This window comes from Saccopteryx leptura, chromosome 5, assembly GCF_036850995.1.
Source record: "Saccopteryx leptura isolate mSacLep1 chromosome 5, mSacLep1_pri_phased_curated, whole genome shotgun sequence".
Classification (NCBI taxonomy): Eukaryota; Metazoa; Chordata; class Mammalia; order Chiroptera; family Emballonuridae; genus Saccopteryx; species Saccopteryx leptura.
In genome coordinates this window covers 207,805,409-207,832,092 of record NC_089507.1, presented here as the reverse complement: position 1 = coordinate 207,832,092, position 26,684 = coordinate 207,805,409, and the positions used below count along the sequence as shown (strand labels likewise).

At 48.0% G+C, this 26,684-nt stretch overlaps 1 protein-coding gene across 8 annotated transcripts in view; it reads right to left on the bottom strand.

The window, feature by feature from the left end:
- CHD6 (chromodomain helicase DNA binding protein 6) overlaps positions 1-26,684 on the bottom strand; it is a 178,082-nt gene that overhangs the window by 7,969 nt on the left and 143,429 nt on the right. For 7 of the 8 annotated variants that reach the window (XM_066387784.1, XM_066387780.1, XM_066387785.1 and 4 more), the window contains 11 exons: positions 25,823-25,952; positions 23,938-23,998; positions 15,661-15,721; positions 14,805-15,021; positions 12,636-12,844; positions 9,566-11,152; positions 6,751-6,902; positions 6,175-6,381; positions 4,779-5,231; positions 3,109-3,300; positions 2,061-2,180 (listed from right to left, as the gene is read on the bottom strand). In XM_066387784.1, the coding sequence (XP_066243881.1) occupies positions 2,061-2,180; positions 3,109-3,300; positions 4,779-5,231; positions 6,175-6,381; positions 6,751-6,902; positions 9,566-11,152; positions 12,636-12,844; positions 14,805-15,021; positions 15,661-15,721; positions 23,938-23,998; positions 25,823-25,952 (3,389 nt within the window). Of the gene's footprint in view, positions 1-1,022; positions 1,762-2,060; positions 2,181-3,108; positions 3,301-4,778; positions 5,232-6,174; positions 6,382-6,750; positions 6,903-9,565; positions 11,153-12,635; positions 12,845-14,804; positions 15,022-15,660; positions 15,722-23,937; positions 23,999-25,822; positions 25,953-26,684 lie in introns of those variants that run through there. The other variant, XM_066387788.1, reaches the window with a different exon arrangement.

The window sequence follows — 26,684 nt, the reverse complement described above, 5'->3', positions numbered from 1 at the left end:
GCCCAAACCTCCCTCCTCCGCCAAGGGAGGTCAGCAGGCTAGCCGACAAACACGGTAGACTGAAACGGACAACCAAACGCAGCACGCGGATCCAGAATTTAAAAACCCCAGAAACAAAAAAAATCCTACAAACAAAACAAAGTAAAACAGAAAACTAGCTCTAAAAATCATTTTTGGGACAAGTGGAAAAATTTGAATATGGACTACATATTAGTTATTAATATCCACAGGCGTGATAATGGAAATAGTTACATAGGCAAATGCCCTTAGGAGCTACATGTTTAAGTATTTAACGGTGACGTATCATGTCAAATGGCTCAACAAGAAGCAAATAGAAAAACTACGCACACACATGTGTGTATATAATGTGAAACAAATGCAATTTCCACATATAAGATGTATGAAGTATGTACGTGCGCACACACATTGAACGAGCGACCACTCCATGCGGGCCTTCTGAGGGCTGAGGAAGGGACGGTCTATGGCTGTGAGCCTGTTTCTAGAAGGGGTGGGGGGTGTCTGGGAGAGAGTGCCGCACAGCCCAGAGTGCTCCTGTCCCAGAGAGGCCGCGGGAGACACGGTGACGCGGCTGAGAACGGCCCCTCCGGAGCGAAGCGGAGCGTGGCTGTCGGGCCAAGCTTGCTCTGCCTGAGGGGAAGGCCGTGCAGCCCCAAGGGCCACAGGTGGACAAGTGCTTCCTGTTCTGGGTCACTGCAGGAAAAGGGCCTCCGAGGCAGGGACTGTGTTTATTTAACGAAGGAGGGAAAGTGCATCGCTGCTAAGAGGCTGGCTTGCAAGAACAGCTTAGAAATGGGTTTTCTGGCAAGGGGTCAGTGTCTGGGAGTTACGAACATTAATTTCCAGAGAACATGAGGGAAACTGTTAGACATGTAGAAAGACACGAGAGGGCCAGGGGGAAACCACATGGTTTCTCTGACAAGTCTCTAACCAAGGGCTCCAAGCTACAACCGAGCGAGAGGTGGAGGTCTCCACGGGATGGTGCCGTGTGCTGAGATGGCCCAGGGTAGGCCGAGGGGATCCAGCTGGGGAGGAGCGGGTCTAATAGGGACGGGGTGGGGGAGTCTTTACCGAGGATAAAGCAAGAGTTAGAGAAAGGGCTGCTTTTCCCATGTGACCAACTTTCTCATACAGGGCGGGGCAGCGGCAGTTACACTCACAGAGCTGGGAGAAAGAGGAGGGGTCACCCACCGGGGGACAGAACCAGTAACAAGCTCCTGGAGAACCAACCCGAGGAGGAGGAAGTGACTAGGGTGGGTGGTCCCCTGCAGCTAAAACAAGGAGCTCACACCCAGACCATGTCACTAGGGAGAGATCAGCACTGCGGGAAGGCATGGCCGGCCGGCTAAGGAGCAGGCATTGAGAAAGCCTGCGACTTCAGGGACAACCGGGAAGAGCAGACCCCACGAGGACCTTCAGGAGCCCCCTCCCCCTTGGGCAGAGTGCACATTTAGGAAGTTAAAATCACATTTAGGTATAATTCACTCAAGCTCTACGCATTCTGAGGTTGAAATGATATTGCCGCCCTCTAGAGGTTATGAAATTTCTACTCCAAATTTGTACTCATCTGTAAACTATAATTAACTCATATTTGTTATACTAGAAGTATTCTGCAGATGTCTTTGAAGTCTCTTCCAGACTTATGATTCTATAATAGGAAGAGGGCCACGCGTGGAGCCAGCTGTTTCTCACCACCAGTCAGGGCAGAGGAGGAGGAAATGTCTCAAATGGCAGCCAGGAAAGCTCAGATTAGAAAAGAAAATGTCCAATAATTAAGTTTGTTAAACAGACTGCTGATGAGTTAAGGTATCTTTTCCCTGATCTCTACAAATAGGAGGAAAATATCAAGCTTTGGTGATGGGTTAAGTACAAAAGTAAACCCAAAGTTGTGTGGGTCAAGGTTGAAAACAAATGCCCACAGCACCACTTGTAACTACCTGCACACATGTCCTCGGGGCATCGTCTGGGAAACCCACTTCCCAGGGGCCTCCTCTGCCTGTCAGCAAGGCCGGGTTCTACAGGGGCACGGCCCTTTTCCTTACCCTCAGTCCTGGCTCCTTGGGGACAGCAGGAACCCTCTCTTCCCCACTCAGGGAGCTGACATCTAATTTTCCAGGTTCCTTACACCGTGGCCTCCTCTGCTTTGGTTTGTCTGAAAAATTCTAGGAGACAAATGGAAATCAACATTACAAAACATTCTGTCACAGAGTCTCCTGATGGGGGTGGTGCTTGCCGACTGGTTTTGCTCTTTCCTCATTAATGGCCCCCTGCAAAGGACCCAGCGGGGTTATGTGGAGAAAGCCACCTGGCTGTCACCGAGGCTCTCTTCTTGAAGTGACAGCCAGCTGGAGGACGGGCCGTGCGGGCCTCCTGGCCACCAGACTGGAACCCTGGGGCCGTCCAGGAACTGCTCAGTCCCAGCCCTTTCCTCGTCGTCACTCAGTGATTCTCTCCCCACTGCTAACCGACCCGGCAGGCTGTCTGCCCTTGGAGGGCGTGTGTCTCAGAGTGCATTCCCTTCCTTTTCTCGTGAGCTCTCTACCACCGTTTCTTATTAGGTAGAGGCACCCAAATCCAAGATGGTGGGGCGCAGATGGGCAGATAAGGAAAGAAAAGCCAAGACAAGACATCTGTGCTCAGCAGCCCTCTCCTCCAGGTTTCTGATCTGAGGCTTTTGGGCAAAGGCAGTAAGAGGACTTGAGGAAAAGTCACAAAGCAGTCACTGTGTGAGAATGACACGCCTCCTGCAAAGTGATCAGGTATTAACTTGAACACACAGGGACATCTTCATGAAGCAGCAGAGGACAGCTTTCTCTGGGAGCCTATGCTGGACCCTGGGTGGTAATTCTAGGGGGAAGAGGGCTGAGCTTAGGCTCCTTCTGTCTTCATTAGACTATAATGCCTACTTCCTGGTGCAGTGTATCTGACATGGTTTTATATATAAATTTTTTTACTTTAGAAGAAATGGATGTTCTCAGTTGACAGAGATTTCCCCCAAACGCCCTGGTCTCCCCAGCATACTCCGTATCAAACAGGACCGAGTCAGCAGGAAGAACACAGCAAGCTCGGGCAGCCCCGAAGCATACTCACTGCTCCAAAGCCGGGGACGTCCAAGGAGTAGTCGGCCTGCTGCCTCAGCCAGTCGAGCAGGCTCTTGCTGGGAATGACCTTCTCAGCCTGGCTGCCGGCTGGTGGGGCTGGCTCAGGGGCCGGGCTGGCAGGCACTGGCCTGTCAGGGTGTGAGGTGCTCAAGGGGGCCTGCCCTGGGTCCTCATGGACTTCCTGGATGAAGGGAAAGCAAGTATGCCCAGTTAATCGTGACAGAATAAAACCTAGTTTCTAAAAGGAAAGCGCGTAAGGTGTTCTTTGAATCTTTCCACCTATTTCCACCTGAATATGACCCTGCAGGGTGCTTGAGGAAGAACCCTGCCCACACTACTGACCCACACAGAAGCCCCTGCATGTGGGGTGTTCCCTCCACCTGAAGATGCTGCTCCCTTTCCTGTCCACTTGGTAAACGCTGGTCATGCCTACAGTCCGGTCTACTAATAAAGTATAAGGTCAATGCTACATAAATGGTTGCTTCATTAATTTAAAAACATTTTGAAGGGAAACATTTTAGCAGTCATGCCAATGGAATTCTACCATCATCACAGAGAAACCAGGGCTTTGCACCTCTAAGAAACTAGACAACTGCTGAAAAGCTTGTAGGATTGGGCGGGGAAATAACCTGCCGCTTCAGCTTCCCAAATTATACAGAGAGTCTAAGAAAAAGACACACCCCAAACACTATAGCTTAGTAACAAAGCTCCCAAGAACTAAGTCCCTGGTTTGGCTCCCTGATATGCTCCTTACTACAATAGCTGGATAATCTTAGGCAAATTAGTTTATACACACAGGCCTCAGTTTTCTCATCTATAAAATGGAAATAACAACACCTTCAGAGAGCTGTTGTGAGGATCACACAGGACACTCATGGAAAGCCCTGGACACAGTGCCTGCACATAGTAAGTACTCCACAAATACCGGTGATTATATTCCTTTTAAAATAAGAAAACATGAACCGTGATTCGTGTTAGAGCTCAAAAATCAATAAATGGAATAAGAAACAATTAATGAACAACTAAAGTTCCACAACTATGAGTTGATGCTTCTGATCTTTCTCCCTTCCCGTCTGTCTCCCTCTCAAACAAACAAATAAATAAATGGGAAAAACCAAAGTAGGAGAAGTCAGTGGTCTTCAAAACATGAAACAAAGTCTACAGCGATCTCCCCTGGCTGCTCGATCTCCTTTGAGTTCAGAATGATTAGTGTGGGTCTTGGTGAGTCCGCACAGTGACTCTCTGTGGGAGATGCTGCAGTCTCCACTTTACAGAGAAGTGCGGCTGGGTGACGTGCTTCACGTTGCCCGAAAGTCCGGTAGTGGAGCCAGGACCAACACGCAGGAAGCCCTGACTGCGACCCCTCTCCGGTCCTGGCTCCTGCCAGCCCGCTAGCCTGGAGCTGACCCGCTGCACACTCAACACTGCTGCTTCGCTTTGCTTGTTCAACCACCCGTGGCTCTTCCGAAATACCGGAGGATCTGAGTTCTTTCTATCTGAAATGGCAAAACCATTTCTCCAGGCTGCCTGCAGATTAAGGGCCCTTAATGAACTAGGGAGAAGTGCCACAAACCAAAAAAAGATTTTGTCTGAGAAAGAAGGGTCTATTGCTCAGTATAGAAAGGGCAATGTTTTTGTTTAACAGCCTCGCATACCCACCAAGATTCCTGCCTGAAGTGTCTGCTCCTTCAAAAAGATGAGGTCCGACCCTTCCTCCACGTGTTTCCGTCTCCCTCTCCGCCTTCTTGTGGCGGCGTCGTCTCTTCTGAGGTTCCCATTGACGATCTGGCCGGTCACTGGGTGGATCAGGCCAGCTTGCAGGATCCCAGACAAGTCCATGCCAAGGGCTCCTTGAAGTGAGCTGATAGCCCCAATCTTAGGGGTGCTGGCACTCACTGGGAAAGGGGGTGTGGCTCCTGGGGACCCATCAGATGTGCAGGAGAGGTCTATTGCTGATTCCCCATGCCAGCCATTAAGGACAACACGGGGGTGACTGTGGGTGGCAGAGAACTGCTCCATGCTCCGAGCTTTTGCATCTCTCTCCACCTCAAACTCAAACGGACGTCTGTGCTTTTGCTCATCCTTTGTGAACACTGGGGCCAAGAAGCTGTCCTGTGAACACACACGTGGCAAGAGAGGTGTGAATGCCTGCCTCTTCCGTGGCCAAATGCCAATTGTTTCTCCAGGCCCCATATCCTTGGGCCCAGTATAATTTCTAACCATCTTCTCAGAAGTTCTTCTAACTTCAGCCTTCTCAAACTTTAGTGCCAAATCACTGGACAGCTTGTTAAAGTGCAGATTCTACTTTAGTGGGCCTAAGAGTCTGCACTTCTAACAGGTTTCCAGATGCTACTACAGCTGCTACTCCATGGACTACACTTGAGTTGCAAGACTATAATTTAGGGAATCCCAACTTCAGCTGTACATCAGAACCAACTGGGATGTTAAAAAAAAAAATTCAGTCCTCGGTCCACAACCCAGGTCAGTTAGACCGGAATCAGCAGCTTTTCAAGGCCCCAGTGGACTCCAACGTGGAGTCAAGAGTGAGGGCTAGTGTGCTTGTTAGTGCATCTCAAATTAATCCTGACTTGAGTTTATAAAAGTCATTACCCTTCTTTGATTTGCCTACTTTCTATCAGCTGCCACCCTTCTCTCGGCCCTTCAAATGTTGAACACCAAATCCATCCATTCATGACTCCCTTCCCTACGGGCCTGTCGATCTCCACCTTTCTTTGTATCCACTCGGCCACCAACCTTGTCTAGAGCCTCAACCGCTCTTCAGATGCCAGCGTCCTGACCCTCCTCTCCCACGCGCCTGCTCCACTCAGCGGACCCTCTTTCACTACACATTTCCCTGCTCTAAGACTTCTCACAGCTCTTCGCTGCCTACAGGCAGACTTCCAAATTCCTCAATTAACACTAATGGCTCTACCAAAAAAAAAAAAATTTCTATCCATTCAGTCAATTATTTGTTGAATGAATGCCTCAATCGAGAAGTGCCCATTGTCCCCGACTCTGCATATCAAGGTCGACACCTTGGTAAGCGCACCCTCACCTTCTGGATCGGGGCCCCCAGAGCCGCACCGGGGCTGAAGCTGTGTTCTGACGCCTCCGGCTCCGACAGGCTGCTCCGAGAGCCTGCGCTGCTGGTCAGCACAGCGGTGGGCAGGGCGCTCGAGGGCTCGTACTGCTGGCTGGAGGGCCACTTCCCATTTAACACCACGTGGCAGATATTATCTAGGCGGTTGATGATCACTCGATCCTGTAAAAAAAAAAAAAAAAAAGTACAAAATTTCTGAGGAATACTTATTCACAAAGTCCCTTGAGATCAAAATTTCTAACCAGAATGAGCTAATTAAAAAAGAGCACTCACTTTATAAGCCTTAAAATAAATGTCACAGTCAGGACAATAAAAACGAAAGCCATCGTGCTATAAATATAAGACGATTAGACACTTTGTCTTGTGATTTAATCAATCAACTGTGTACACCTTTAATGTTCAAATGTTACCATACTAACGCTTTTAAAGACAGTAAACATCTTTCTGAACCTGTTACTCAGAAATACTCTGAAAGGAAAGATCAAGGATTCAAAAGCACAGGACTTTCGATGCGTGCCGGCCGGGAGGTACCTTGGGCCACTCCGAGAAGGAGTAGAGGGTCTTCTCCTGCAGCAGCTGTGCGATGGTGGGCGCCCGTGCTTCCTGCAGGTCGTCCCCCGTGTCCCCCGTGATGCCCGACGTCGAACTCTTGCTCTCCTCTTCTGAGTATTTCCCTGGATAGTCTGGGAAAAAAAGGTTAAAAAATTAATTAGATACTTGGGAGATAGAAGTGATAGAAAGATCAGGGCTTTTTTTTTTTTTTTAATTAGCCCAGTCTGTGCTAATTTATTTTAAGGTGAGTATTAATTAACATGCCTTCCGTCTCCAGAAGAAGCATCTCAGCTAAACCACACAGGTAGGTGCCACCTTAGGGCATCCTGCAGAAATCATCTGATAGTTGCTTCCACATCCCAACAAAAACAAGGAGATCAAAGAGAAGAGATGTTCTGTGTATCCAAAAGTGAGAAGAGAGAGCACCACAGAGACCGTCACACATGGTGCAGTGAATGAGAGGAACTCAACATTATTATAATACGTTGATGCGTTTGAAGGGACAGTCCAGGAAGTGCAGAGCAAGAGGCTGATAATAATGAAAGGGATAAAAAGTCATGAAACTTAACGGTGAAACAGACCTGATTCATGTAAAAAACAATGCAAAGAAACCTAGAATATTTAAATAATTTCACAGGTAGAATGAAATGGAAATGCAACTCATTCTTCCAAGCTCCGGTGGATCCTTAAAGATCCGCTTATCAGATATGACCAGGAGTGACCAGGAGTGACCAGCGGGGAACAAAATGCCCAGGGGAGGAAAAGTTGTGAACATCTTTTCTTGGTGAAATGATGAGGAATGTCTATCCTCTGACAGGTAGAGACTTCACTTTTTAAAAAAATTTTACTTTTCAGTTGCAGTTTACATTCAGTATTATTCTGTATTGGTGTCAGGTGTACAGCAGAGTGGTATACACAGTTAGATGATCACACAGTTGACATTACACAGTGGTCCCCAGCAGTTCCTGTCCCCTCCGGGCACCACACGGATTTCACTCCTGACTGTACTGAGTCTTATGGGGGGCTGCGGAGAACACTCACCATGAACAGGGCCTTGCTGGGCCAGTGGATTCAAGGACACAAGCGATGTGGCCCTGTCCCACAAGGATCTTAAGAGTTTCGTGGGGAAAGAAAAGAAAATAGCAAATACAAAGAACCCCAGCAATAACAAGTAACGACAGTTCTGGACCGCGGTGAGAGCTGCGAAGGGAAAGAAACAAGGTACCGTGGCAGCTACGAGGGAAACCTACTGGGAGGGAAGGCTGGGAGGCCCGGGGCGCCTCTCAAAGGACAGAACCCCAAGAAGATGAGGAGGCAATGGGGAAGGGTGCTCTGGACATACTGAGGAGCTCAGACATCCAGGTGAAGAAACAAGGGTGAGGCTGGAGGGTCAGAATCCTCTAGATCAGTGGTTTTCAACCGCTGGCCCAACAGGAGTTCCGTGTCAGCCAGAGAAGCGGAGACTGAAAAACACTGCTCTAGGTCACGCGGAGTCCTGTAGGCCACGGAAGAAAAGGTACCGTTTATTCTAGATCCTGATGGGAGCACCACTGAAAAGCTTTAAGCAGGAGTTGAATTTAAGTTTTCAGGAAAAGCAAAAGGATGCATGAGAGAACCCTAGAAAAGGCGCCAGGAACCCTGGGGGCTGGCCCCAACAGCCGGGCCGACCACCGCTCCTCCAACTGTAGACTTCCGGGCTCAGCCGCGGGGCTCACCCTCCCTGCCCCACCCGCTCCACGCCGCACAAGTGTGGAGGATGCCTTCGGAGGGCTGCAGAAGCCCTTTAAAAGCACTGGTGCAAGGGACCCCCACCCACAAACATGAGGAAGCTCATCAAAGCTTATCAAGTTCATTGCCACCTCCTACCTCAACTGCACAAGGCTGATACTGCCATCAAAGGACACAAGTGCACGACAGCTTTCCTCTAACCATACACTTCTATACCCTGGACTCAGACTCATCTGACGGGTTCAAAAAGCAAAGTGGGTTTTATAACTCAACACATGGCAGCCATCCTTTGTGGCCTAGGGTGAGGAGGACAAGCAAGGTCGACTGGCTCCGTGTGAGTCAGCGAAGGCTGCATGATACTTTCAGTTCAGCTCTCTGTCCTTATCCCAGAGTGCCAAGTTTAACTGGGGTTCCAAAGACTTCCCAAGATAATCCCTCATAACAATGACTAACACCACAGGTTAGGAAATCATTGTGTTTATGGTATATCTCTGCAAGGTGTATAAACCTCTCAGGGTCATCTCGAGTCTTAACATTTTAAAATTCCCTCTGACTTGAACACTTATCTAAGATTCCCTATTTGAAAAGATCAAATCTATTTGAGAAATGGTGCCACCTCTCTTCACCTTAATACATAATACAGATCACATTTATATAAATATTTTTGTGGTGATCCTGAGAAATTACCCCTGTATTAAGTTGCAGGTGCCTGAGGTTCTCTGGCTGTCCTTTTCTATGCAGAGTTTAAGTATAATAACCAAGCGGTCTCCTCCGTGGGGCTGTCTCTAGCGTCTATTGTATAAACAGCACATAGCCCTCGCCCCAGTCATTTGGCCGAGGCAGCAAAGGTGCCGTGATTGTCCACAACCCTCCTCACATTTCTGGAATGACCAGAGTGAAGGTCCTCTGTCTCACTGTCAGACCGAGGCCTGGAACCTCAGGTCTGACACACACGGTGAGGGTAGGCAGGGCCGTGTCAGATGCCACTGTCTTAGCACTCTGCCCTCTTCCCCTCGTCGTGTGAGAACTGGCTCACCCAAAACACCGCAAGTCCCGAGTACTGTACCTTGACTGTGGCAGTTTCCGTCTCTATCATAATCATCTTTACTCTCAAAATCCATGTCTTCCGACTTGAGCTCACTCCCTTCAGGAGGATATGCAGGGAAAACTTTCTTCCCCTCTGCACTTTCTTTCCAAGGTTCTTTTAGAAGTTCATGCTTCACTTGAAACGGCTCTGATGGAAGAGCGGTAAGCTCACCCTCCACGGTGATGTTATTCGTCTTGCTTTTGTACAGATCTGGGGTGTAGCCCTTGGGCTTCTCCACTTCGAATTCCTCGTGCTCCAGGCCGCGTGCCCACCTCTCCAAGTGCTTGCAGTGACACTGACAGGCTGCTTGAGGAAGAGCCCCCTGCAGTCTGGCCTCCTGGCTCCCGGCCTCCAGGCTGCCTCTCCTGGCTTCGGCGACGTGGAAGCCCTGGCTCCACTCTCTCGGCACCTCGGCAGAGGCCTGGGTCAGCGGCAAAACCTCTGGCCCTCTCCTCATGCCTGCTGCCATGTCCAAGCTCTCCTCCTCATTTTCTTCTTCTTCCTCTTCCTCATCACTATGGTTCTGACTCAAAATCAAGTTACTTTCTAAACTCTTATCTTCTAATAAGTCAATTAATTGCTGCTCTGATGACAGGTTTCTTCTGGAGTCACAGACGCTAAGATTACACATATCGATAAACCCACTTTCATGTCCTTGATCCAAGGAAGGGGACGCCAGACACTTGGCTTCTAACTGCCCGATGCTTTCGAGTCTCTGCCCGGCCTCACTGCAGCAGAGGTCTCCTCCTTCCCTGGCAAGAGACATCAGCAAGTGTTTTCCATTTTTAATATTCATTTGAGCTACTCCTGCTTCCAAACTGTCCATCAGTGAGGGGCCCACAGCCATGTCTGCCTCGTGGCGGCCAGCCCGGCCCTCGGCCTCTTTGCTGGCCGGGGTGGCGGCGGCGTCTGTCCTGGCTTCTGCGCTGGTACCCGGGCTGTCCTGGAAGGGGCCTGGCTCTCGGCCGAGCACCTTCTTCCCGTACATCATGCTCTCGAAGGACTCGGGCAGGAGACTTTCGTCGTGGGTGATGGAAATGATATCCTGAACTTTAGAAATAAAGTTTTCACAAGTCATGTCAGTTAAGCTGCCGCCAGGTGGACCAAGGTGATCCTCCCTACATTCTACTTTCCCTACATTCTCAGGCTCGTTTTCAAGGGACTCTGAAGTCCTGCTCACTGGAGGGTATGTAAGCGAGTCGTATAGTTTGGAGTTGCTCTGGTAAAGGCAACAGAGGCTTTCCGGGGCCTGGGTGTCAGGTCTCTTATGCTGGGCGTAGTTTCTGTAGGCGTCCAGGAAGGACAGCTGGGGGTCAGTCATGATGTAATAGTCCGTGCGGTTGAGCCCGTGCCTGGCGGTGCCGATGAGCAGGTCCCGGTCGTGCTTCCCGCACTCCCACCACACGGGCAGGTAGAGGCTGGGCCTGCACAGCTGCAGGCGCTCGTGCAGCTGAGGACACGTCAGCACTTGCTCCCGAACCTTCCGCAGCAGCTCGATGCGGTACAGAGTTTTTGCGGCCCGTTCCTCCGTGATGGGCTCCACATAGATGGTGGGGTCTGGGGGGCCTGGAGAGGTAAACAAAGAGCCCATCACTTCAGGAAGCCGCTGGGTACCTGCTGGCCACCCGAGTCCCTGCTCTTCGGTCTTACAGTTTAACTGCCTAGTTCCTCAGGTGGCTGTGCCCTTGCTACACGGAAAGCTAGAAGAGAAGGGGGGGTTTCTATGAAACAAGGATCAGACCCAGCGAGGGTCACAGGAGAGCAGGAAAATGTTAGCCTTGTAGTAAGAGTAGCTCCCCTCCGTCAGCCCGTACTGCGAGCCTCTACACTTGGTACTTGGCACCGGTTATTTAGTTCGCACAAAAACTCTAGGATACACCAATGTCACCCTGTGTAAGGACAAGGAAATAGGCTCAGGTAAGCTAACCTGCTCAAGGTGGCAGAACCAGGATTCAAATCCAGATCTGACAAGTGTGACTCCAAGGTCCAGGTCTTCCCAAGCTGTCCCGATCCCCAGCTTTAATGATAACACACTAACCATGCCACTCGGGGGCCACAGGGGGGCCTGCATGCCGCCAACAGCCCAGCACCCTGCTGAGTAGGCTCAATGTACATTTCAGCTCTCCTAAAATATAGTCACAGGACCCAGAGCAAGTTTATCTACAAGTAGGAGACTGGAGAGGGTCTTGGAGAAAGCGGCTGCAGAAAATTCCAACCAGAAAGACGTTTCTCAGCAAAGGTCTCCAGCGGACCAGGGTTAGGTGTTCAATGATAGCCATGTCCTTACTTTAGCTACACGTCAACATGGGAGAAAACAGTTATAACGATTTAATCTAGGCCCTGGCCAGTGGCTCAGGGGTAGAGCGTCGGCCCAGCGTGTGGATGTCTTGAGTATAATTCCCAGTCTGGGCACACAGGAGAAGCACCTATTTGCTTCTCCACCCCTCCCCCTCTCGTTTCTCTCTCTCTTTCTCTCTCCCTCTCCTGCAGCCATGGCTTGATTGGAGCGAGTTGGCTCCAGGTACTGAGGATGGCTCCATGGCCTCTGCCTCAAACACTAAGAGCTTGGTTGTTGAGCAATGCCCAGATGGGCAAAGCATCATCCCCTAGTAGGCTTGCTACGTGGATCCCAGTTAGGGCACATGTGGGGGTCTGTCTCTGCCTCCCCCCTTCTCATTGAATAAGAAAAAATTTTTTTTAAAGATTTAATCTAAGGAAGGTACAGTTCAGAGTAGGATAAAACTCTAGGAGACTTAAAAAAGAAATAAAACTATACTTTGGAAAAGGAAATTAATAGTATAGTCTCTCAATGTTTCTGAGATTTTAACTCAAATTTTTGTTGGAGTTATACCATTTTGGGAGAGAGTTCTATTTTAAGAGGGTGGACCCAATTTGGAGTTCGTAAATTTGTGAAAACTCACTTGTCTTTACCTGAAATCTTCAGGTAGACTCCACTTTTATAGTTCTATCTAAAGTAATTCTGAACCTTGAAATTAAGTGGGCTCCTTCCTGGTCTCATCTGGAATAGCGTGACAGAGAGTTTTCTCACCCCCATCCTTCCACACGGGCAGACGGCAGACGTGCCGGCACATGGCCACAAAGCTGTAGAAGTAGTGTTCCAGGCTCTCATCCGACTTCCTGTCCAGACGAGAAATGACGCGGAACTGCGTCCAGTCAAAAGTTTTCTTCTCTTGATCATAAACGACACCAAAAGAAGACACTGTTCTGTAGAAGTCTGCTTGTTCCCTCCTTGTCCACCTGAGATTTAATCATAAAGGGAAGATGAGCTGGGTTTACTTCTTTAAAAAAAATAAACCAACTAACTTATTAAACCCCTACGAGAAGAGCCTGTGAAGTCAAGAAGGCAGGCAAAGCTGGTCTATTTCCTTGTCTATTTTTATTTACATTGAATTGGGCTGAGAGGCTTATGAGGAAAACAACCTATCATCACCTGACCAGCACTTTCCAACCTCTCAGCTCTTTCCTCTGGTATTCCTCTCTCAATTTCTAAACCATGTGTGCGTATTTGTGATCTCCTAATTCATCAACTTGAGAAATCACCTACTTAATTTCCTCTTGTGGGCAATAAAGGCTGTGTACTTCTACTTATGCTTACACTTTGCCGTATTTCCCCCTTGCATGACATCCGGAATCCGAGAGTCCTGGAAGGCCCTTCCAGACCATTACATTCACCTCCGTCATTTTACAGACGAGGAAACTGGTCCGGGGAGGGAAGCACCCCCTCAGCACACCTCCCCTGGTCCCTGTCGTTGGCTTTCTTCCTGGCTATGAAGGCAGGCTGCCCGGATCCATTATTTTCTCTAGGACACAAAGGCTCCCTAGTCTTTAAATCCTGGAGGACTAAGATGACGACTTGAGGGAGCTGAATGATTACACTCCACCAGTCTTCCTGAAGGGGCTCTGGGCCCGCCCTCCTCACCCCGAGGGGCCCAGAGGGAGAGGGAGAAGCAGAGGAGGAGGGGCTCTGGCTGGAGGAAACACTTCTCCTAAATTACCAAATTTCATTAAGCCAGAGGGAGTGCAAAGAAGTCATTGAATGTACTATGTGGTATTGTTTTAATTCACTGGATGCTGCATCAGAGGGATGGAGAGATATTAAGACTCAGAGAACTGCAGCTTCATTAATTTTCCTGGTGGCCTCATTCCCAGCCTGTGCTGGCCTTCTGCAGCCATTTGTAGCTTCATTCTCAGGCAGGCAAGCAAGTCCTGGCCATTTATATCTTTGTTCTAGGCTGGCATTTTATTGTAGTTGTTCTCAAAGGCTTGACAAGGACTGGGAGCTATAGTGAGACAGCGTCAATACATACTTCACTTTGCTGCTAAAAGAACATTGTCGGGCACATGCTTTTTGTCACCTTTACCCAGCACGGTGTTTTTAAACCCCATCCCCAAAGATTGTGGTCCAACTCAGGAAAGAGGGTCAAGTTGTAAAATCTTAAAAGTCAGGGAATTGTGAACAGAAGGTGTCCTAGAACAGTGTTTTTCAGATTATAGAGTCGAGTTTATAACCATACTCTTCATATAACATCAGGGTGGTTAACACTTTCACGAGCAGCACGAAATTTCTGGCAGACCAGTGGTTAAAAACTACTGTCCTTGCCCTGGCCGGTTGGCTCAGTGGTAGAGCGTCAGCCTAGCGTGCGGAGGACCCGGGTTCGATTCCCGGCCAGGGCACACAGGAGAAGCGCCCATTTGCTTCTCCACCCCTCCACCACGCTTTCCTCTCTGTCTCTCTCTTCCCCTCCCACAGCCAAGGCTCCATTGGAGCAAAGATGGCCCGGGCGCTGGGGATGGCTCTGTGGTCTCTGCCTCAGGCGCTAGAGTGGCTCTGGTTGCAACATGGCGACGCCCAGGATGGGCAGAGCATCGCCCCCTGGTGGGCAGAGCGTCGCCCCTGGTGGGCGTGCCGGGTGGATCCCGGTCGGGCGCATGCGGGAGTCTGTCTGACTGTCTCTCCCTGTTTCCAGCTTCAGAAAAATGAAAGAAAAAAAAAACAAAAAACTACTGTCCTCAACCTCATCAGATTCCCCGGTCAGCGGGACAATAATAACATCTGGAAGCTAATTATTTAATAATTCTGGAGGCCACCAACTTCATATGAGGACACTAAGCTCACTTGTCCTTGAACTATCCGCTTTCCCTTCTGACCCTTCTATGCAGTAGGCAACTCAACACGCCTTGGGCCACTGGCTTTTACCGCTTTTGGGCTTCCTTGTTGATGAGGTCCATTTCGGAGGTTCTCCTGAACATCTCTTCCTGGACCCAGTACCCTTGGTTCCCTGGGCCCAGAACTTCAGGCCGGCAGAGCTCCTTGCGGTTGCAGCGCTGGTAAATGGTGACCAGCCGTCGGAGCCGAGCTGTGAGCGCGGATGAAACTGGCCAGGGCGATTTGTCTGGGTCGGAGCCATCCTGGGCTTCAAACATCAGTGAGGACATTAGTATTTGCGAACAGAACCAAAACAGAAGTGACTCAAGAACTTAACCAGCTCTGGAGCTAGGCAGAGCTGATAGGGCCGCGGTTTTGTTTTAGAAACCGCTTGGTTGTGGCTGGCGGCTGTTTCAAATACAAACGTGTCTGTCTGTAGGGGCAAAACTGAGCCGAGGACCCTGCTCTAAAGCCAGGAACAAACAGACTTTCTGTGGCCTTCTCCATAGAGAACTATGGCCTTTTGTGTAGCTGGGTCTTTAATTGCCAGAGACTCTATAAAGTGTGAATTTAGAAAAGCAAACCAAAAATAAAAACAAAAACAGACAAACCAAACTAAACCCTCTAACGTTTTTCTCCCCTGCCAAAAACTTAAATTAAAAAAACCAATCAATCAACGAGACCACGATTCCTTCGTTTCTCTCGGACTGCACCCTGAATGTCAACGCCAGGTAGAGAAGGCTTGTCACAGCCATGTCTCCTGTGACTCCAGGAGAGTTCAATGCAGGTCAACTTACTTGGCTTTTTAAAAGAGTCTCCTTAAAATAGAGCATTTGGATTACGTATGAACTCCATGACTATGAACCGGGACCTTACTTTTCTTTGCCTTCAGAAGGACACAGCTCACCTGCCCGGCTGTCATCCTTCTTTTCGCCGAAGACACCATCACCTCCATCTCTGGAACTCTCCTAGGGATCAATGAAGCCATGCCGTCAGCAAAACCGCGCTCAGAAGAAACCCTAGCCAGCCCCGACGTGGAAGGAGCGAACACGCCCCAGAGAGAGCTCCTGCCCATCAACTTCTCAAAGACCAGAACGGTCCCTGAGAAATAAAGCTCACTTAGGCACAGTTTTAAAAGAGCCAGAAAGCAGTTTATTTAAAATAAGCATTCCCCCCATCCCCGAAACTGTGTGGAATGATTCTGCCTGCAGAGAATTACAGCTTGTAGAATGATGAACTTGACTGTTCTCCCTGGCTTTACAAGCAATATCTTAGCTGTGAATTTAAATATTTGCTTAACCATCGTCACTCGCAACTTAACAGTCGCTTCACAGAGGTTGTGCCTGCGTTTCTGCTGGGAAAAGTACCATGCCGCGCGGTTCATTGCGGTTAGCTTACTTCACAGCCACAGACGCTGTTTCCCCAAACACGACTGCCCCAGGCGTGAGACCTGGTGGTGCAAAATCCATCAGGAATTTAAAATTAAAATCACGATCTGAGGCTCCAAATGAATCTGTAGTGATATTACAGGCATGAAGTTTATCCAAGTGGAAGCATTTGTCAACTGGCTCTGATGGATTCCTTCACGAACCCCTTCCTGGCCTCAGGAATGGAACTTCAAAAGCTCCTTATATATACATAAGGCATGTGGGAGCTTGGGGGTGGGAGGTGAGAATGCTATTTTTCCACTGGACTCCGTTTTTAACATGAAAACGTGCTTTTTGACCAGTATCTATTGACCTGAATGATAGGAGAGAATAACCCCAGATTCAAGCCTCTGGCCACATCAGCACGGGTCAGACAAGAAATAAGGGCCAGCAAACTGTTTTGTGTGGCCTTCAAGGTAAGAATGGGTTTTACATTTTTCAAGGGAAGAAGAAGAGGAAGCAGGAAAAGGGAGAGGGTGAGGGAGAAGAATATGTGACAGGCTGTACATGGGCCAACGTCCAAGAAATGTCCTATCTGGTCCTTTGCAGGGCCTGCTGCCCTGGCCCCGCGCACACAGTGCAGGAGACACCTACGATGGGGAGCAGCTAACATTCAGACCCCTCTCTTGGGCCCCTCATACCACAGGAGGACCTGAGAGAAAACTCGGAAAAGGCAAAGAGGAGCAGGGGCACACTTTCTGAATGCATTTCTTACTAGAACAGTGAGAACAGCTAACATTACTGAGGACTGTGTGTTACATAAGCACCGTGCAAAGCCTTTATATGAATCATATTTAGTTCTCAAACTGCTACCCACATCTCACAGAAAACAGGCTGTAGAGAGGTTCTGTAACCCGCCCAAGGTTCCACGACTAGTAAGGGGCAGAGCTGGGTTTCAGAGTAGTCTGATGGCAGTCTACACTTTCAACCACTAGCTATGAAAAAAGAGCAATGAGGCCCTAGCCGATTAGCTCAGTCGTTAGAGCACCGCCCCAAGAAAACTAGACACAATCTATGGAACCAACTAGGAGCCAGATATCTGGGTCAATAAAAGGGTATCACCCAACAATGAAATGGGCTTCCCTGGAAGGAGCACATTCCTCATCTCTTCCCCACGGGCTCCTGGAAGTACCTGAACCCACCTGGAATGACTCCCGACAGCGAAGCTGCAGAGGAGATGGAACACTCTGATGTGTGTCAGGGCTCCTTACAATGCTGAGATTCTCCCAATCTACCGACTATTAACCTTTCTGTGGGCAGGTCCGTTGAATTTGGAGGAATTACCCTAGTTTGGGCACACAGGCTCTGCGGGCTGCTTTAGACCTGCTTGCCGCTCTGCCCGAGGACAGAACTGGGAGAAGGAAACCCAAGCAGCAGCGCAGGAGGTGTGGGCTGGGTGGGGAGTGTGTGTGTGTGTGTGTGTGAGTGTGAGTGTGAGTGTGAGTGTGGGAGGGGGGGCGGCAGGCCTGCTTCAGATGCTGGCTGTTCTACATTTGTTACTTCAGCACATGGACCAGAAGTCAAGCTTAATCTGTTACACAATCTGTCCCCCTCAGAATGTGGGGGAAGCCACTCTCCATTCCATCTGCTTTTCATTATATTCTATTTATAGCCCAGGTTTTAGGTGTTTGAAGAGCAAAATAAATAATATAGACATTAACTTGATAAGTGAATCAAAACGTTAATTCCAGGGCAGTTTACCTCACCATAAGAAAACTTACATTTCTTTCTTTTTTAATCAGTTCTGGTACAACTGCTTCAGTGTCCAAAGCTCTCCAAGATCAAAGACTGACCGGTTAAGCAGGTCAACTTTACTGGGCACAGCTCTCTGCCGGCCTGGCCTGCAGGTGGTCTGGTGGTTGCCCTGTCTCATGTGCGTATAGCCAAAATACTTTCTCCTTTCTTGGTTTTTATAAAAAGAATCCTTGATGGAGAAAAGAGTACCAGAATATTGAGAGGTTATCTGGTTGGACGCTCACATCTAGTCGCTGTGAGAACGTGGCAATGTTCTTTAACCTCCTGGGCCTGACTGCTCAGCTCTCAGAGGAGGGCAGGAGCACCTGAAGGGTTTGCTTCACATGAGTGAGATGAAAATCAGATGAACAAGTGGGAAAAGTACTTTGGAAGGAGTAAAGCTCCTCCTAAGTATAAGGTATTACTTTCCCGTCTTTGGTTCTAGAGCTGTTTCCTATGGGAAAACACACCCCAAATTCTAGACGAAAGAAGTATTAGTATAAACTAGGGACCAAAATGGCAGAATTTGGGATTTTAATTGTCAACACCAGAACCCAATTTCCTTCAGGTACATGGTCTGAAGCTTCATGCTGACTTGCTTCAATCCACTGGTTCTCAAACCTTGGGGGAAATATGGAAATACAGCTTTGAAAAATAACGATTTCCTACTTTGGGAAAAGTGATGTCATTATTGCTGTTACAGGAACCAGAGCTGAGGGAAGCCAAAGTAAACATCACACACTCTCTACCAGAACTGAAAGGAAAGAATTGATAACTTCTAGGTGGTAATCAGAAGTGGAAAGATTATTTTGGCAATGGAGCAAGTTGGGGACAATGATACAGTAATCTCTGGGACCCAGAATCCATGCAGTTTTAACAGATGCATTTGCTCCACGCCTCAAAGCCAGAGAAAATGTAGTGAGTGATGTGTGGGTCCTGGTAAGGTTTCAGCCCTCTTGTGCAAAGTCCCAGAGGCTCATTTGTAAAATGCACTGCAGGCTTCTATTTCTGGAAAGTGGCATATTTCTTTATTCCTCACTCTATGTATAACTAAAACCCCTGGATATTATAGAGAAAACAAACATAAAACTCTGAGAGGTAAAGGGAAGAAGGCAGACCATTTAGGGACACTGGGACCAAAGGAAGAACACAGTGGTGAATTCTCTGGGTTTTCTTTACTGCCTTACAGATCTGAGCTTTGGAGGTAAATAAAGAAGCTGGCTACCTGGAAATGACCAATAGTGCAGACCAAAATAAAATAAAAACCTGCTCTAGCAAAGGCCCAGGAAAGGGGCAGGTTAGAGATACACAAAATGTTATGACAATACCCACTATATTCCAGTCAAGTGACAAAGAAAAAAACTGTGGCTCAGGATACTCATACCAGCAGACTGTGCAGGGAAGCCTGACTTCCACCTTCACCAGGCTGTAATAGAGCACCCCATTCCCCTGCTGGGGTGGTGTCAAAAAGACAACAGGGAGTGGGACTTGCATCCCTGAGAGTAATGAGGGGCCCACTCCTACTCACGGTGTCAGGCAAGACTATGCGGAGAGCTGAACTTCCCTGCCTGCCCAACAGTAATGTCATCGGGGCTGACTGGGGACAGGAACTTTACTGCTCCCACCTGGTAGCAACAAGGAGGAACAGTCCCCGCTCACCGTTCCCCTGCAAGAGATGTCAGCGGGAGTCAGCTAACACAGAAGTTATAAGCAAGATCCTGAGTCTCGCAATATAATACCAAAATGTTCAGAGTTCTCTCAAAGATCACTTATCATACCAAGAACCAGGAAGACCTCAAACTGAATAAAAAAGATAATCAACAGATGCTAACGCTGGAATGACAGACATCTTATAATTATCTGACATAAGACTTTAAAGTAGTCATCAATGACTCCTTCTGAACACATCACTAATGATAAAACAAAGTCCCAGCAAAGAAACAAAATCCAAAGAATCAGAGAGAAGAGTCAGATATGAAAAATACAATAACCAAAACCAAGCCAAGAAACTCTCCTTGGACAGGCTCAACAGCAGAACGAAGAGAAAAGAATTCGTTAACTAGAAGACAGAAAAACAGAAAGTGCCCAACGTGAACAACAGAAAGAAATAGACTTAAAAATTTAAGCAGCGCCTCAGGAATGAAAAACTGAACGCCTTCCTCCTAATATCAGGAACAAGGCAGGGCGCCTGCTCTCGCCCTTCATATGCACAACGCTGGGAGTCTGAGTGCAACACAGCAAGAACCGGAGACGTGTGGCACACAGATCAGAAAGGAAAATCAGAACCATACTTATTTGCAGGTGAATTGCAGATGACATATTTGTTGATGTAGAAAATCTCAAGAAACCAAAATCTCTTCTAAATGGGAAGATATATATATAGTAAGCTTCGATACAGTAGTAAAAAAAAAAAAAAAAAAATCAATATTGTAGCCCTGGCCGGTTGGCTCAGCGGTAGAGCATCGGCCTAGCGTGCGGAGGACCCGGGTTCGATTCCCGGCCAGGGCACACAGGAGAAGCGCCCATTTGCTTCTCCACCCTTCCACCGCGCTTTCCTCTCTGTCTCTCTCTTCCCCTCCCACAGCCAAGGCTCCAATGGAGCAAAGATGGCCCGGGCGCTGGGGATGGCTCTGTGGCCTCTGCCTCAGGCGCTAAAGTGGCTCTGGTCGCAACATGGCGACGCCCAGGATGGGCAGAGCATCGCCCCCTGGTGGGCAGAGCGTCGCCCCTGGTGGGTGTGCTGGGTGGATCCCGGTCGGGCGCATGCGGGAGTCTGTCTGACTGTCTCTCCCTGTTTCCAGATTCAGAAAAATGGAGAGAAAAAAAAAAAATCAATATTGTAAAGGTGTAAAAATTCTCCCTAAAGTGATATGGACTTAATACAATTTTTTTTTATAAATAAATTTTTATTTTAATGGGGTAACATCAATAAATCAGGGTACATATATTCAAAGAAAAGGACTTAATACAATTTTTTTTTTTTTGTATTTTTCTGAAGCTGGAAACGGGGAGAAACAGTCAGACAGACTCCCGCATGCGCCCGACTGGCATCCACCTGGCAAGCCCACCAGGGGGCGACGCTCTGCCCACCAGGGGGCGATGCTCTGCCCAACCTGGGCGGTCGCTCTGTTGCTACCAGAGCCACTCCAGCGCCTGGGGCAGAGGCCAAGGAGCCATCCCCAGCGCCTGGGCCATCTTTGCTCCAATGGAGCCTCACTGTGGGAGGGGAAGAGAGAGACAGAGAGGAAGGAGAGGGGGAGGGGTGGAGAAGCAGATGGGCACTTCTCCTGTGTGCCCTGGCCGGGAATCGAACCCGGGACTTCTGCACGCCAGGCCGACGCTCTACCACTGAGCCAACCGGCCAGGGCTACAATTCTTAATCAAAATCCCAGAAAAAAATTTTTTGTATATAACAATAAGGTTATTCTAAAACTTATATGGAAAAGCAAAGAAACAGAAAACCTAAAATGATTTCTAAAAAGATATGAGATGAATACATCCACATGATTAAAAACTTACTATATAGCTACAGTAAGCAATACCAATGCTATTAGTGGATGATACATAAACAGATCAATAAACAGAACAAAGAACCCAGAAACAGATCCACACAAATATGATCAAATAATTTTTTGACAAAGGGGTACATTCAATTCAATTGAAGAAAGATTGTTTCTTTAAAACAAATGGTTCCAGAGCAATTGGATGTCAACAGGTAGAGAAAATGAACCTCAATCTAGTGCTATCCTTTTATATGAAAATTAACTTAAATCATAGACTTAAATGTAAAACTATAAATCTTTTAGGAAAAAATAGAACAAAATCTTTTAAGATCTAGGCAGAGTTCTTAGATTGGACATCAATAACATAATCAATAAAAAAAAAATGGCCCTGGCCGGTTGGCTCAGTGGTAGAGCATCGGCCTGGCGTGCAGGAGTCCCGGGTTCGATTCCGGGCCAGGGCACACAGGAGAAGCGCCCATCTGCTTCTCCACCCTTCCCTCTCTCCTTCCTCTCTGTCTCTCTCTTCCCCTCCCGCAGTCAGGGCTCCATTGGAGCAAAGTTGGCCCGGGCGCTGAGGATGGCTCTGTGGCCTCCACCTCAGGCAGTAGAATGGCTCTGGTTGCAACAGAGTGACGCCCCAGATGGGCAGAGCATCACCCCCTGGTGGGTGTGCCGGGTGGATCCCGGTCGGGCCCATGAGGGAGTATGACTGCCTCCCCGTTTCCAACTTCAGAAAAATACAAAAAAAAAAAAAAAAAAAAAAAAGGTAAGCTGGACTTCATTGAAGTTTAAAAAGTTTTGGGCCCCAGTTCAGTTGGTTAAAGTGTTGTCCTGACACACCAAGGTTGAGGGTTTGATCCCTGCACAAGGCACCTACAAGAATCAACCAATGAATGTACAAATAAGTGGAACAACAGAGCAATATTTCTTTCTTGCTCTGTCATATGAATATCTGAAAACTATATATTTGATAAAAGACTAGAATCTAGAATATATGGAGAACTCTCAAATATCAACAGTAAAACAAAGAAACAATGAAATTAGAAAATGGGCAAAGGACATGAAGAAACATTTCACTGAAGTACAGTATGGCAGTTAAGCATATAAAAAGATGTTAAACATCATTAGCCATTCGGGAAATACACATTAAAACCACGATATATCACTATTACCTATCAGAATGGCTCAATTAAAAAATAATGATGATACAAAAAGCTAGTGAGGATGAGGACACATCACTGGTGGGAATGCACAATAGTACAGCCAACTGGAAAACAGTTTGATAGTTTCTTTAAAAAACAACCAAAACCCGGGCCCTGGCCGGTTGGCTCAGCGGTAGAGCGTCGGCCTAGCGTGCAGAGGACCCGGGTTCGATTCCCGGCCAGGGCACATAGGAGAAGCGCCCGTTTGCTTCTCCACCCCTCCACCGTGCCTTCCTCTCTGTCTCTCTCTTCCCCTCCCACAGCCAAGGCTCCAATGGAGCAAAGATGGCCCGGGCGCTGGGGATGGCTCTGTGGCCTCTGCCTCAGGCGCTAGAGAGGCTCTGGTCGCAACACTGCGACGCCCAGGATGGGCAGAGCATCGCCCCCTGGTGGGCAGAGCGTCGCCCCATGGTGGGCATGCCGGGTGGATCCCGGTGGGGCGCATACGGGAGTCTGTCTGTCTGTCTCTCCCTGTTTCCAGCTTCAGAAAAATGCAAAAAAAACCCCAAAACAAACAAACAAAAAAAACAACAACCAAAAACCCCCTAAACATGTAACTGTCATATCACCCAGGAATTATACTCTTGGACATTTATCCCAGAGAAATAGAAATATTCACACAATAGCTGTATGTAAATGTTTATAGAGGTATTAGTAGTCAAAAACTAGAAACAACCCAATGTCCTTCAACGGATAAATGATGAAACAAACTGTGATACGCCCAAGCCATGGATACTACTCAGTAATAAAAAGGAATGAATTACTGTTACAGATAACAACCTGTGGAGAATTATGTTAAGTGATAAAAACCAACTCCCAAAGATTACATATTGTATTAATCCATTTACATCACATTCTTAAAATGACAAAAATGACAGCAATGAAGAACAGGTTAGTAGTGCCAGGGACTGAAAAGGAGGGGAAGGCAGGAGGGACGCGGAGGTGGTTAGAGGGGCAACATGATGGATCTCTGTGGTCATGGAAACGTCAAGACTCTCTCAAGGTCAGCATCCTACTTGTGACATTGTACTACAGTTTTGCAAGATGTTTCCAGGTGGGGAAGTGGACATAAATGGTACACGGGATCACTCTGCACTGTATCTTACAATCATACCAAAACTCTATAGTTACCTTAAAATCAGAAGTTTTATTAGAATGAGAGTAAAATGCCGTCTGTGTGTTGACAGTTTTTAGAATGAAATGTTGGGGGAAATGCAGCAATGCAATCAAGGTCCCCAAGACTACTGCTAAGACGGGGATTTCTCTGCTCATATACAGATGGTGGGCATTACTGGTACAGCACATCTATCTGACTCACCATTTGTTTCTGGAGGCCATCTAGTTTGTCTTCAGCGTTGTCTTCTTTATCTGCGTTGCCTCTAAATAAAAGGTAAAAAACAAACAAGAAAAAGGCATCACATACCACCTAGCAGCTACTTGGCAACCAGGATGCTTATTAGAAACCCCCCTAAATCACAGAGCAAAGGGAGTATTAGTAGATCCTTTTCCCCACAGCCCTGAAATCTTGTTTTATCCCAATTTCATTTTTAACTTCTATGGGCAAGGACCTCCAATCAACTGAGACTTCAGCATCTACTCACTGAAGCCGAGAGCCAGCTCTACAACAGTGATCTCATCGTAGTAAAGGTAACTGCTACCCACCAGGGGTTGCCCAGACACGCGGCTTTGCTAAAGGAAGACTCCAGAGTCGGAGGCTGTGCAACCCGAGCCAGCGCCAGCCCCGGACTGCAGGGGGAGGGACCCACGCAGAAGCACTTGCTTTTGGCAGCAATCACTTCCTCGAAAGGGAGCTCTGCTGAAACTTCCAAGAAAGGACAGTTTGGTCTCTGTACCATCTATCACTTGCCTCCAGGTTAGCTGCCTGATGTCTTCTCTCTTGTGAACTTAACTACTGCTGATGTCTGCTTCTCCTAACTCCCTTTAAAATTGCCTTTGAAGTGTTCCTGTCTCCAATATTCTTGTCTTTGCTGCTCAGATCCTGGAGGCAGGAGAATTTCTTACCTTCACTGCTTAACCCCAGAAAGAACTGCCACCCATAAGAAATGAACTGTGTACCATTCAGGTAGCTCACTCAGGCAGCGTTTTCCCTGACCCCTGGAATCTAACAGTAGCAACACGGGCCACTTGGGCATTTGTTAACTCTCTGCATCTTTGGTATCTGTCCCTAGGAAACACATCTGGGTAGAGAATGTTATCTCAGTCTTAGCTGACCTAAGTAAAGGGCTCCTGGCTGTGCCCGTTCACACACCCTGGCCTGGTCAGAGCCCTAGGACAGTGGTTGGCAAACTCATTAGTCAACAGAGCCAAATATCAACAATACAACGATTGAAATTTCTTTTGAGAGCCAAATTTTTTACACTTAAACTACATAGGTAGGTACATTCCTTATCGAGGTAGCGCCCGCACATGGTATTTTGTGGAAGAGCCACACTCAAGGGGCCAAAGAGCTGCATGTGGCTCCGAGCCGCAGGTTGCCGACCAGGGGCCTAGGCAATGAAAAGCAGTATCTGCCACTGGGGGTAGAAGATCAGGTCAAAGCTTACTAAACACAATGAAAGAAATACCTGTTATGTTTTCTACACACACACACACACACACACACACACACACACACACACCCCAGAGAGCCAGTTTTTGGCTATTTAACTTTCCTGTAAATTTACACATTTGGAGGTTATGACAACAGTAAATAAAATTCAGCCAAAGAGGATACTTCCATATTTTTTGCACATAATCCAAGGAAAAGGCTTAAATGCCATGGTCATCAAGCAGTGGCTCCTAAATCCACCTAAGTCACAGACCACACAATCCTTAAATAATGCTGGAATTTCATCGGAGAAATTGCAAGGTCAGGAAGCCTGTACTTGTGCCTCTTCTCAGCTTCCTGCCAGGTAAGGGAGGCCTGAGCTCCTCCTAAGGAATCCCCTTACCAGTGAGAGACAAAGATGGCGAGCAGCTGGGGAGCCCATGAAGGACAGGAACTGGTACTTGCTTCAAGTGCTTAGAAGTCAAAGAAAAGGCCTGGGTGTGACAGTATGGAACCCAGCAGCCATGTAGAAGGCTGTTCCAGCAGGGCAAGGTTTAAGGGAGATGCCAGCCTGTGACAGTGCTAGACGTGAGGCGGGGGTCACAGACTGGCAGCATGACATGTTACCTCACAGCTGGCCTGGGCAGCGTCTCACCTTTCGGGAATGTCTGAGGTCCCATCCGTCACACCCTGTTCTGCAGAGAGGGACTTCTCATCCGGCATCCCGACCTTCTCCAGGAAGCCAAGGGCCGGGTCTGCCCGCATGGCACTGTACCGCTCATACCCTGATCGGAGTCAGGAGAAATGTCCGAAGTCGTGTCAAACTCACAAAACCTGCCCTGGGCCCTAGACAGTCATTTTGTTTCTCTTATTAAGTAAAACAAAACAAAAATACTTATTCAAGATTAACTGGATCTGTTAAGATTTCTTATCAAGAGAGGATCCTTGAGCTAAAGTAAAGTAGACAGCTCTGAGTATTGCCTGACTAAAAATGAAAGTTACTTCAATCTCACGTGTCCCAAACATGTATAGACACAAAAATCGCTTGCTTCCTTTGGGACAACAAAGGGAATGAGGCACGCTGGTTTTATAATGTCTTCCCCTCACTCCCAACTCCAGACACCTCGTTACTTCCTGCATGGGCCTTGTTTTCTAATCGTCCAATTTTATCCCACACATTCAAGAGGGAAGCTGAACATAGTGATAGATGCAAAGGATGAAATATAGAGGACTACGGCCACCAACTGGAGGAAACAGGTTTGTTACCTCTGTGTTCACAAACTCAGTACAGAGCCCTGAGTACCATCTTCGCGGGGAGCCGGCAGTGTGCTCCGACCCACCCCTGAAATGAGGCGCAGGGCCGCACACTCAGGTCGGTGCTCTGGGGTATGGCCGATTCTGGCTGCCTGTCCACTTCTGGGTTCTTTCCGAAATTAGATTAAACCAAGTTTCAGTTACACTGTGGCCCCTTGTGCTTAATAGGGAGGTCACATGCTTCTTCCTCCCACTTCAGAGCT